The sequence below is a fragment of the Trichomycterus rosablanca genome, chromosome 10, assembly GCF_030014385.1.
Source record: "Trichomycterus rosablanca isolate fTriRos1 chromosome 10, fTriRos1.hap1, whole genome shotgun sequence".
NCBI classification, from domain to species: domain Eukaryota; kingdom Metazoa; phylum Chordata; class Actinopteri; order Siluriformes; family Trichomycteridae; genus Trichomycterus; species Trichomycterus rosablanca.
This window is the reverse complement of record NC_085997.1, coordinates 29,267,386-29,280,955: the sequence shown is the minus strand read 5'-3', so window position 1 is coordinate 29,280,955 and position 13,570 is coordinate 29,267,386. Positions and strand designations below refer to the sequence as shown.

The window sequence follows — 13,570 nt, the reverse complement described above, 5'->3', positions numbered from 1 at the left end:
TGCCATGAAGTTACCCTTTTAAATGTGGCACCTTTGTATGCCAAGTCAATAAGGGAATATGACAAAAAGGGGAATTATGACACTGTTCATGGCTGTGTGGGTGCGTTTTCCACAGCTGCACTGCTCTGATTCTCGGCTGTCTGTGGCTCCTTTAAGTAAAGGGATGATGATGGACTTAACAGGAGGACTTAGCACATTATACATATATATATAAAGTGGTCTCAGCATCACCCTTAAATTAGTTCATCTGGTGTATCATAATGAATAACACAAGAGGCAAAATGCCAGTGTCCTATATATATTTTTTTTAAACCAGTAAAAACAAACTGGCACTGTGAGCAGATGTACAAGCTTGCAGGATTGCACAGTTAACTTAATAATTGCTGCTGTACGTTTTCTCATCCTTGGTTAACTTTGCATTATTCATACTCAGTTCCAGCATGCAGATGTTTTCTTTTCCTCTGCACTCGTTCAAAACATGTTTATTGAAAATATACACTATACTGCCAAAAGTATTCGCTCGTCTGCCTTCACACGCATATGAACTTGAATGACGTCCCATTCTTAATCCATAGGGTTTAATATGATGTCGGCCCACCCGTTGCAGCTATAACAGCTTCAACTCTTCTGGGAAAGGCTTTCCACAAGGTTTAGGAGTGTGTTTATGGGAATTTTTGACCATTCTTCCAGAAGCGTATTTGTGAGGTCAGACATTGATGTTGGACGAGAAGACCTGGCTCGCAGTCTCCGCTCTAATTCATCCCAAAGGTGTTCTATCGGGTTGAGGTCAAGACTCTGTGCAGGCCAATCTCTTGGTATGCTGAAGCATTAAGAGTTCCTTTCACTGGAACTAAGGGGCCGAGCCCAACTCCTGAAAATCAACCTCACACCATAATCCCCCCTCCACCAAACTTTACACTTGGCACAATGCAGTCAGACAAGTACCGTTCTCCTGGCAACCGCCAAACCCAGACTCATCCATTGGATTGCCAGACGGAGAAGCATGATTTGTCACTCCAGAGAACACGTCTCCACTGCTCTAGAGTCCAGTCACGGCGTGCTTTACACCACTGCATCCGACGCTTTGCATTGCGCTTGGTGATGTAAGGCTTGGATGCAGCTGCTCGGCCATGGAAACCCATTCCATGAAGCTCTCTACACACTGTTCTTGAGCTAATCTGAAGGCCACATGAAGTTTAAAGGTCTGTAGTGATTGACTCTGCAGAGAGTTGGCGACCTCTGTGCACTATGTGCCTCAGCATCTGCTGACCCCGCTCTGTCATTTTACAAGACCTACCACTTCGTGGCTGAGTTGCTGTCGTTCCCAATCGCTTCCACTTTGTCATAATACGACTGACGGTTGACTGTGGAATATTTAGTAGCGAGGAAATTTCATGACTGGACTTGTTGCACAGGTGGCATCCTATCACGGTACCACGCTGGAATTCACTGAGCTCCTGAGAGCGACCCATCCTTTCACTAATGTTTGTAGAAGCAGTCTGCATGCCTAGGTGCTTGGTTTTGTACACCTGTGGACATGGAAGTGATTGGAACACCTGAATTCAATGATTTGGATGGGTGAGTGAATACTTTTGGCAATATAGTGTATAAATGAAGCCTTTCATTTAGAGAGTATTTTGAACAGTCTAGCTGAGCATTTATTGTAAAAAGCATGAGTTTGCGATCCTCTCAGTCAACCGCGTTCAGCTGAGTCAGCTGCAGATGCACACACTCATCGAAAGCCCTGCTGTGAACATTAACGATGGAAATCTAGTTTCAGTCCACATATGGAAACAGTGAATTTAGTAAGTTGTTTAGAACATGCGTAATTAAATCAGATGATTTTGAAGGCTGCACTTTTTAAGAAGCAACAGTTTTGCTAATCTTGCAAATGTTAAAGTTTAATGCTAACACTTGGTTTTCTTTCTCCTAGGATTTTGATGACTTCATTTTTGCATTTTTTGCTGTGGAGATGGTGATAAAGATGGTAGCTTTGGGAATCTTTGGCAAGAAGTGTTACCTTGGGGATACCTGGAATCGGCTAGACTTCTTCATTGTGCTGGCGGGGTGAGTCCTGATAGCAACTTCCTAAAAGCCCAAATAACTCAGTTTAGGTTTCTGATGAATGCATTACTAAACAGATTATTCATACAATGAAACGTTCATATTAGCTTTCATATCTCAGCCGTCCTAACAAAGGAACCTTGTGTTTTTAGCTAATCTGTGCTAATCACATGGCTTGTTGATAGATGTATAGGATTATGTGTTGAGGTTGAAATTGGCCCTGCATATGGAGTAGGTTAGAGGATATCCCCAGGGGAAATCAGCCAAAAATCTGCCTACGAGAGAACCATCCAGACTGTTGGCAAGCTCTTCTAAATCATTCAGGAGGAGAGGGGGGGGAGGGGGGGCAGACTGCTGGCACCATCCAGCAAAGCGATTGGCAGTATCGTTCCGATTTGCCATCAGCACAGTTACATTTGTTGTATCATACTTAACTTTAACACATAAGCATTAACACAAGTAGTGCTATTGGATCTAGAGGTAATTATATATATAATATATACACCGATCAGCCATAACGTTAAAACCACCTCCTTGTTTCTACACTTACTGTCCATTTTATCAGCTCTACTTACCATGTACAGTGTATCACAAAAGTGAGTACACCCCTCACATTTCTGCAGATATTTAAGTATATCTTTTCATGGGACAACACTGACAAAATGACACTTTGACACAATGAAAAGTAGTCTGTGTGCAGCTTATATAACAGTGTAAATTTATTCTTCCCTCAAAATAACTCAATATACAGCCATTAATGTCTAAACCACCGGCAACAAAAGTGAGTACACCCCTAAGAGACTACACCCCTAAATGTCCAAATTGAGCACTGCTTGTCATTTTCCCTCCAAAATGTCATGTGATTTGTTAGTGTTACTAGGTCTCAGGTGTGCATAGGGAGCAGGTGTGTTCAATTTAGTAGTACAGCTCTCACACTCTCTCATACTGGTCACTGAAAGTTCCAACATGGCACCTCATGGCAAAGAACTCTCTGAAGATCTTAAAAGACGAATTGTTGCGCTACATGAAGATGGCCAAGGCTACAAGAAGATTGCCAACACCCTGAAACTGAGCTGCAGCACAGTGGCCAAGATCATCCAGCGTTTTAAAAGAGCAGGGTCCACTCAGAACAGACCTTGCGTTGGTCGTCCAAAGAAGCTGAGTGCACGTGCTCAGCGTCACATCATACTGCTGTCTTTGAAAGATAGGCGCAGGAGTGCTGTCAGCATTGCTGCAGAGATTGAAAAGGTGGGGGGTCAGCCTGTCAGTGCTCGGACCATACGCCGCACACTACATCAAATTGGTCTGCATGGCTGTCACCCCAGAAGGAAGCCTTTTCTGAAGTCTCTACACAAGAAAGCCCGCAAACAGTTTGCTGAAGACATGTCAACAAAGGACATGGATTACTGGAACCATGTCCTATGGTCTGATGAGACCAAGATTAATTTGTTTGGTTCAGATGGTCTCAAGCATGTGTGGCGGCAATCAGGTGAGGAGTACAAAGATAAGTGTGTCATGCCTACAGTCAAGCATGGTGGTGGGAATGCCATGGTCTGGGGCTGCATGAGTGCAGCAGGTGTTGGGGAGTTACATTTCATTGAGGGACACATGAACTCCAATATGTACTGTGAAATACTGAAGCAGAGCATGATCCCCTCCCTCCGGAAACTGGGTCGCAGGGCAGTGTTCCAGCATGATAATGACCCCAAACACACCTCTAAGACGACCACTGCTTTATTGAAGTGGCTGAGGGTAAAGGTGATGGACTGGCCAAGCATGTCTCCAGACCTAAACCCAATAGAACATCTTTGGGGCATCCTCAAGCGGAAGGTGGAGGAGCGCAAAGTCTCGAATATCCGCCAGCTCCGTGATGTCGTCATGGAGGAGTGGAAAAGCATTCCAGTGGCAACCTGTGAAGCTCTGGTAAACTCCATGCCCAGGACAGTTAAGGCAGTTTTGGGAAATAATGGTGGCCACACAAAATATGGACACTTCAGGAACTTTCACTAAGGGGTGTACTCACTTTTGTTGCCGGTGGTTTAGACATTAATGGCTGTATATTGAGTTATTTTGAGGGAAGAATAAATTTACACTGTTATATAAGCTGCACACAGACTACTTTTCATTGTGTTAAAGTGTCATTTTGTCAGTGTTGTCCCATGAAAAGATATACTTAAATATCTGCAGAAATGTGAGGGGTGTACTCACTTTTGTGATACACTGTAGAAGCACTTTGTAGTTCTACAATTACTGACTGTAGTCCATCTGTTTCTCTGCATGCTTTGTTACCCCCCATTCATGCTGTTCTTCAATGGTCAGGACTCTCCCAGGAACCACTACAGAGCAGGTATTATTTAGGTGGTGGATCATTTTCAGCACTGCAGTGACACTGACATGGTGGTGGTGTGTTAGTGTGTGTTGTGCTGGTATGAATGAATAAGACACAGCAGCGCTGATGGAGTTTTTAAACACCTCACTGTCACTGCTGGACTGAGAATAGTCCACCAACCAAAAACATCCAGCCAATGGCAGCCAGTGTGCAGCGTCCTGTGACCACTGATGAAGGTCTAGAAGATGACCAACTCAAACAGCAGCAGTAGATGAGCGATCGTCTCTGACTTTGCATCTACAAGGTGGACCAACTAGGTAGGAGTGTCTAGTAGAGTGGACAGTGAGTGGACACGATATTTAAAAACTCCAGCAGCACTGCTGTGTCTGATCCAATCATGCCAGCACAACACACACTAACACACCACCACCATGTCATTGTCACTGCAGTGCTGAGAATGATCCACCACCTAAATAATACCTGCTCTGTGGTAGTCCTGACCATTGAAGAACAGGGTGAAAGCAGGCTTAAAAGGTATGTAGAGAAACAAATGGACTACAGTCAGTAATTGTGGAACTATAAAATGCTTCTATATGGTAAGTGGAGCAGATAAATTTATATAATTAATTTTTAATATGTTTTTCATTAGAGATCATTTAATCCGATAACAATTTGAGTGCAAAACTTGAATCTTTTGAAAAAATTAATGAATTTCAGATTTTTTAGGTATTTGATCTGGTAATATTTATAAATCCATTGTATTTTATTTTAAAATTGCGAAATAGAGACATTTTCATTTCAGACTTTTGGTCCCCACTGTTTATCAGTAACACATTTTAACTAGGATGTACAGCACGTGTCAAACTAGAGGCCCGCGAGAGCTTAAAAGACGTATGATTGTGTTACAATACACTGTAAAATCGTACATAAACTGCATCTCCAAGACTTAAAAGGCAGACTGCAATCACAGCAGGGTATGTTACAATCGGCTCTTTGAGGGCCACCATAATGCAAATGTGGCCCTCTGTGAAAATAAGTCTGACCATTACTGTCTGAAGCCTATCTCTTGCTGTGTACACTTACTTTTTCTTCCTCTATGCAGCAGTTAGTCTGAATATTAGTGTTGTTAGAAGCTTAAGAATCAAGGCCAGGTTTCATTTTAATTTTCCTGCCGTTCTGCCAGTGCGGTTTGCTTTGTCAGTGGGTAGAATTTGTCTGTGACTCACATTTGCAGACTTAAAAAAAAGAGTGGCGAGTGATCTGACCCGATCGTCTCACAGCATGGAAATCTTTTACCTCCATCCTTTCCTCTGCAAACATTTATCACTTTTTACACACTTTGCATTTGCACGAATTTGTGGTATTTTGGTCCTAAACCATGAACAGTATAATGTAGAGACGTAATCCTATGAAATCCTATACGACATTAAACTCTCCAAAGTATCTGCTGGTGATCCAGATTTAGACATGAAAGGTCAGCATGATCTCCAAAACACAACAGCTTATAAATCACTTTCACCAGAATGTTCTAGTGAGTTCATCGTAATGTTCAAAATTAAATAAATCATTTATTTACATAGTCATGATTTTTATTAATGGTGTCAATAATCAACAGCTTATTCAGATACATTTGATAGGAGTTTATTACCAGCAGAGCTGATGATGATGAATTATTTACCAAAAGGAGAATAGTACTTATTGTATATACATTTTAAATTATAAATGAAGACATATTTTATTTTTGCAGTATTAATGATATAATAATGGCATTATAAATAATGCATTTCTTAGGTCATGATTTTTTTCAATTACTAGCAATTACTGGCTCCTGGCAAATTGAATTACTGGGTCCTAAACAAAATGTGCAGGGTTTGCTTTGCATCATACAAATGGAAATAATAAACAGCCTATGTATTCTTAATAATAATACATTTTATTTATATAGCGCTTTTCAAGATACTCAAAGACGCTTAAGATTCTTATCAGTTATACACCGATCAAGCATAACATTATAACCGCCTTCCTAATATTGTGTTGGTCCCGTCGAGGCATGGACTCCACTAGACCCCTGAAGGTGTGCTGTGGTATCTGGCACCAAGAGGTTAGCAGCAGATCCTTTAACTCCTGTAAGTTGCCAGGTGGGGCCTCCATGGATTGGACTTGTTTATCCAGCACACCCCACAGATGCTCGATTGGATTGAGATCTGGAGAATCTGGAGGCCAAGTCAACACCCCAAACTCGTTGTGTTCCTCAAACCATTCCTGAACCATTTTTGCTTTGTGGCAGGGCGTATTATACTGCTGAAAGAGGCCACAGCCATCAGGGAATACCGTTTCCATGACAGGGTGTACATGGTCTGCAACAATGCTCAGGTATATGGTGCGTGTCAAAGTAACATCTACATGGATGGCAGGACCCAAGGTTTCCCAGCAGAACATTGCCCAAAGCATCACACTGCCTCTGCCGGCTTGCCCTCTTCCCATAGTGCATCCTGGTGCCATGTGTTCCCCAGGTAGGCGATGCACACAGACCCGGCCATCCACGTGATGTAAAAGAAAAAGTGATTCATCAGACCAGGCCACCTTCTTCCATTGCTCCGTGGTCCAGTTCCGATGTTCACGTGCCCATTGTTATATTGGGGAGTTATAATATTTATATAATATTTCTGTATTGCGCTAAATTCAGGTTATTTTTACTACAAGCTCAAGCTCATATTATAAAATTCACAAACATAAACTCTAAAAAATTAAGTTATAATTAAGTTAAAAATAAAAAAAAATAAGTTATAATATTAATACAATATTTCTGTATTGTGCTAAATTCGGGTTCTATTTACTACAAGCTCAAGCTCATATTATAAAATTCACAAACATAAACTCTACAGTATAACTTGTTTTAAAAACAACACATCTAGTGGAAAAAAAGTTCAGGTTCTCAGTTCTCTCCATCCATGATAGAAGCACACGTGAAAGTTTATAGGCAGCAATTTGTTTGCTAGTCTAGGCAGCATCGATAACAGATTAATGGCCATCGTTTGTCTCAGACAATGACCAAGGTACTATATGATTGCCACCAAAACGGCTAGCCGGACCTCACAGTATGTTTAACTCATTTGCCTGTGGCTAAAGCTAGATTAGAGCAGCAGATTTGGCTGAAGGTAGCTGCTAGAATTTATAGTTTTCATTTTGTTTCCATTATCGGAGGTAGAAAATAAAACGTGCGTGAGGTGTACTTGGGCCAGCTTTGGGTCTGTCAGACGTATCGAAATACTTGGCCTGAAGATTACTCAGACACTTTTGTTCACTTTTAGAGGATGCCTGTGTCATTCACTCCCTAAATCATTTTGATCGCGATGATTTGGACCTCAACTAATGTCTGTTTGGCAATGGCTGTTTTCTTTCTTTCTTTGCTTTTTTGTGGACACTCGGTAGGTGGTTTTGCTGCAGAAGCCGAACTGATTTATTTTATGCCAAAGCCAGAAGTTCTCCAGAGTGTAGCCAGGCGAAACCCTGCTTAAACTCGGTGAAAGTTGTCTGTGGTAGCTAATAATGAAACGTCTCATGATCCAGTGGAAAGCACATAAGCAGTTTAATAGACTTTCATCCCCGGGTCAGATTAAGAAGCTCTCGGTAAGGTAATAAAAGCTTCAGGGATTCCATTTGGCCAGAGGAAGTGATGACACTGGACTGTGTCCAGAACTTTCATCTGACAGCACCTTCATCTCAGATTTGTATGTGGAGGCACCTGCGGTCAGTATCGCAGTCATTCACATGTGCTTACAGACGGTTAAACACTCCCTGCTGTCAGACTGTGGTTGGTTTCCAAGTCGATGTATCTAAGCCGTTCACAAGCTTTTACTGGTAATACTTATCATCATCATCATCATCATTATTATTATTATTATAGTCACTCTCTCACTTCCTTTCATGCTAACGCAAGCTTTTTTAACTAAAAACACTTGTACATGTACACAGATCAGCCATAACATTAAAACCACCTCCTTGTTTCTACACTCACTGTACATTTTATCAGCTTTACTTACCATATAGGAGCACTTTGTAGGTCTACAATTACTGACTGTAGTCCATCTATTTCTCTACATACCCTGTTCTTTAATGGTTAGGACCCCCAGAGGACCACCACAGAGCAGATATTATTTAAGTGTTGTGCTGGTATGAGTGGATCAGACACAGCAGCGCTGCTGGAGTTTTTAAATACCATGTCCACTCACTGTCCACTCTATTACACACTCCTACCTAGTTGGTCCACCTTGTAGATGTAAAGTCAGAGACGATCGCTCATCTACTGCTGCTGTTTGGGTTGGTCATCTTCTAGACCTTCATCAGTGGTCACAGGACACTGCCCACGGGGCGCTGTTGGCTGGATATTTTTGGTTGGTGGACTATTCTCAGTCTAGCAGTGACAGTGAGGTGTTTAAAAACTCCATCAGCATTGCTGTGTCTTATCCACTCATACCAGCACAACACACACTAACACACCACCACCATGTCAGTGTCACTGCAGTGCTGAGAATGATCCACCCAAATAATACCTGCTCTGTAGTGGTCTTGACCATTGAAGAACAGGGTAAGAGCAGGCTTAAAAAGTATGTAAAGAAACAGATGGACTACAGTCAGTAATTGTAGTACTACAAAGTGCTTCTATATGGTAAGTGGAGCTGATAAAATGGACAGTGAGTGTAGAAACAAAGAGGTAGTCATAATGTTATGCCTGATTGGTGTATTTCATGTCATTTTATACACAGACATTATCATTATTTTTATTGTTATCAAGTGAGCAGCAGTTTTGCAAGCCAAAATGCCTTGGCCGAGTGCTCAACAGACAATTGACTATTGCAGCGGCAGTGATGCTACACATCTGACCTTCCCTTCTTAGACCTAGTGACTCCCACTGTGAGCGGTGCATAATTGGACAGAGCAAGGCGTGGTTCTCTAAAGTCCTCCATATGTGCTAAAGCTTGCAAGAATCAGAGAAGCTGCCTTTTAGCCAATGGCATTCTTCGGCCAACAAGGGCATCGTGTATCTTTCGAATTTAGGAGCCTATGGGCTACAACTGTAGAAAACCACATCAAGGGTCACTCCTGTTGGACAAGAACATGTTGTTGAAACCACATATCTAAATCTCAAGTTAAGTATCCAACTCTGACTGAGAAGAGCCGTGACTAACACACACCCCCTCCGACACGTGTGCAGTAGCCGACTGCATGTTTTCACCAGCATGATGCGAGTTCATATGTGGATCAGCTTTGTGTGTACTGTAGATACACACACCCTGATCCCATCATCCCCTGTCTCTGTGCAGGTACCATCAATCAGCCAGCAGAGGTCATAGTTGTATCAGTTAACTCTGCTCCCCTTAAACAACAAGCCAATCGTTGTTCGTATAGGCGCCCAGTGTACCGGTAGCAGAGCTGAAATTCAAACCGACAAGTTTGAGATGTCAGCTCTGGTTTGCTTGCGTGTTTTAACCAATGGGCTGAGGTGACATTTGGAATGAGCTGCAAGGGTTTAATAGTGGACATAGGAGCACCTGCCAGGATGGAGTTGCAGTAGTCCAGCTGTGAGATTACAAGTGACTGGACAAGAATCTGAGTGGCTTCCATGGAGAGAAATGGATGAATCTTCCTGATGTTGTAGAGGAGGAACCGGCACGATCTTGTCGTGTTGGCTACATGAGAGGAGAAGGTCAGCTGGTTATCCAGGACGACACCAAGGTTTCTTACGTTATTAGACGGTCTGATCTGGGAGTCTGATCTTCAAGAAAGATGACTAGGTTCTGGGTTGGAGATTAATCTCCAAAAATAAGTAACAGTGTTTGATTTATCAATGCTGTCGTTTTAAGAGCAGATTCTCTCAATATTTAGGGCAATAAAGCAGATGTTCAGACAGACAATGGAAGTTCATTCCACCACTTGGGTGCAAGTACAGAGAAGAGCCTTGACGCTCGTCTTCCTTGAGTTCTGGGTGGAGGATCAAGTCGAACGAAACTAGTGGCTTGAAGGTTGCGTGATACAGAGCGGGGTTTTATTAGACCTTGAAGGTAGTTTTGGCTTTGTTGGCGAGTATCAATGTTTTAAACTGAATGTGTGCAGCTACAGGAAGCCAGTGAAGAGAACGCAGCAGTGGGGTGATGTGGCAGTTTAGGTTGGTTAAAAAGCAGCTGCAGGGGTTTAATAGTGGACATAGGAACACCTGCCAGGAGGGAGTTGCAGTAGTCCAGCTGTGAGATTACAAGTGACTGCACAAGAATCTGAGTAGCTTCCATTGAGAGAAATGGACGAATCTTCATGATGGCACGATCTTGTCATGTTGGCTACATAAAGGAGAAGGTCAGCTGGTTATCCAGGACGACACCAAGGTTTCTTACATTATCAGACGGTCTGAACAAGGAGTCATCAAGAGAGATGACTAGGTCCTGGGTTGGAGATTGATCTCCAGAAATAAGTAACAGTGTTTGATTTATCAATGCTGTAGTTTTAAGAGCAGCTTCATCCACAGGGGGAAAAAAAAAATCTCTTTAGGGGAATAAAGTAAGGTCAAAGTCATCATGAATAAAGGCCATCAAATATTTTCTCAAGTAGAAAATTCTGTAAAGGTTCTTCTTGTTTGTTTATTTTTCTCCCTGTGGTCAAGCACTGTTTGACTTAAGCACACAGAGCAAAACAGGTTTCATCCCTCGACACGTAGCTTATTGCCTGGCAGTATTTTCCTTTAAGACTTTTGGATCTTAATTTCCTTTAGGATGATGTCAACATAGATGTTCCAGGCTTTAGACAGAGATGGAGTTTAACATTAAAACCCCCTCCTTGTTTCTACATTCACTGTCCATTTTATCAGCTCCACATACCATATAAAAGCACTTTGTAGTTCTACAATTACTGACTGTAGTCCATCTATTTCTCTACATACTTTTTTAACCTCCTTTTACTCTGTTCTTCAATGGTCAGGACGTTCCCAGGACCACCACAGAGCAGGTATTATTTGGGTGGTGGATCATTCTCAGCACTGTAGTGACACTGACATGGTGGTGGTGTGTTAGTGTGTGTTGTGCTGGTATGAGTGGATCAGACAGCAGCGCTGCTGGAGTTTTTAAATACTGTGTCCACTCACTGTCAACTCTATTTGACACTCCTACCTACAGTAGTTGGTCCACCTTGTAGATGTAAAGTCAAAGACGATCGCTCATCTATTGCTGCTGTTTGAGTTGGTCATCTTCTAGACCTTCATCAGTGATCACAGGACGCTGCCCATGGGGTGCTGTTGGCTGGATATTTTGTTTGGAGGACTATTCTCAGTCCAGCAGTGACAGTGAGGTGTTTACACCACCACCATGTCAGTGTCACTGCAGTGCATAGAATGTTCCACCACCTAAATAATATCTGCTCTGTGGTGGTCCTGGGAGAGTCCTGACCATTAAAGAACAGCATGAAAGGGGGCTAACAAAGCATGCAGAGAAACAGATGGACTACAGTCAGTAATTGTAGAACTACAAAGTGCTTATGAACTAAACTAAAAAAAAAATAAACGTATGCAATTGTGACAGTTTATTTGTTTTATTTAATTTAAATGATACTGACAAACGATTAAAAATTTAATTAGATTATTAAATGGTATAATTATATTTTATTTATTTTGCATCAATAAATAGTTAGCTAGCTCCCTAAAAAGCAATTCAGATTTTCAGGCAGGAGTTTATGACGACAAACCTAAAGCGTAAAAAGATATGTAAAAACTAGAAGCTTGATTAAATATCCTTCATTTATTTAGGAAAGTTGCTTTGCATTTACAAAGATGATAAATATAAATAAATATCTTAAACTAAAAGTAACAACAACAACTTAAACTAGAGAGTGCATTTCCGGAGAAAATGCGAGTGTGATTGCCGTGTGCCAGTCGGGCAGGCGTGCGTATCCCAATGTTTTATCCAACTCGGGGTGTCATCAGTGGGCTTTACGATTTAGAGTTGGAACGGAGTCAATATCTTGAACTCTCAAAAAATAAATGGAAGTGAATAAGGCCGAAAAACGGGCGTGGCAGGTGGGTGTGGGTTCGAATCCCCATGCTGTACCCAAGTCGGGGTGTCATCAGTGGGCTTTATGATTTAGAGTTGGAACGGCGTCGATATCTCGAACTTTCAAAAAATGAATGGAAGTGAATGGAGCCGAAAAACGGGCGTGGCAGGTGGGTGTGGGTTCGAATCCCTATGCTGTATCTGAGTCGGGGTTACATCAGTTGGCTTTACAATTTAGAGTTGGAACGGCGTTGATATCTCGAACTTTCAAAAAATGAATGGAAGTGAATGGGGACAAAAAACGTGCGTGGCAGGTGGGTGTGGGTTCGAATCCCCATGCTGTACCCAAGTCGGGGTTACATCAGGGGGCTTTACAATTTAGAGTTGGAACGGCGTTGATATCTCAAATTTCCAAAAAATGAATGGAAGTGAATAGGACCAAAAACCGGGCGTGGCAGGTGGGCGTGGGTTCGAATCCCCATGCTGTATCTGAGTCGGGGTTACATCAGTGGGCTTTACGATTTAGAGTTGGAACGGTGTCGATATCTCAAATTTTCAAAAAATGAATGGAAGTGAATGGAGCCGAAAAATGGGCGTGGCAGGTGGGCGTGGGTTCGAATCCCCATGCTGTACCTGAGTCGGGGTTACATCAGTGGGCTTTACGATTTAGAGTTGGAACGGCGTCGATATCTCGAACTTTCAAAAAATGAATGGAAGTGAAAGGGACCAAAAACCGGGCGTGGCAGGTGGGCGTGAGTTCGAATCCCCATGCTGTATCTGAGTCGGCGTTACATCAGTGGGCTTTACGATTTAGAGTTGGAACGGCGTCGATATCTCGAACTTTCAAAAAATGAATGGAAGTGAATGGGACCAAAAACCGGGCGTGGCAGGTGGGCGTGGGTTCGAATCCCCATGATGTTCCCATGTTGGGGTTACATCAGTGGGCTTTACGATATAGTGTTGGAACGGTGTTGATATCTAAAACTTTCAAAAAATGAATGGAAGTGAATGGAGCTGAAAAACCGGGCGTGGCAGGTGGGTGTGGGTTCGAATCCCCATGCTGTACCCAAATCGGGGTGTCATCAGGGGGCTTTACGATTTAGAGTTGGAACGACGTTGATATCTCGAACTTTCAAAAAATGAA

At 42.4% G+C, this 13,570-nt stretch overlaps 1 protein-coding gene across 1 annotated transcript in view; it reads left to right on the top strand.

The window, feature by feature from the left end:
• The window catches only part of cacna1g (calcium channel, voltage-dependent, T type, alpha 1G subunit), a 349,320-nt gene that overhangs the window by 177,828 nt on the left and 157,922 nt on the right, over nucleotides 1-13,570 (top strand). The window contains exon 4 of the mRNA XM_063003080.1: nucleotides 1,934-2,067. Coding sequence (XP_062859150.1) covers nucleotides 1,934-2,067 — 134 coding nt within the window. The remainder of the gene's footprint in view (nucleotides 1-1,933; nucleotides 2,068-13,570) is intronic.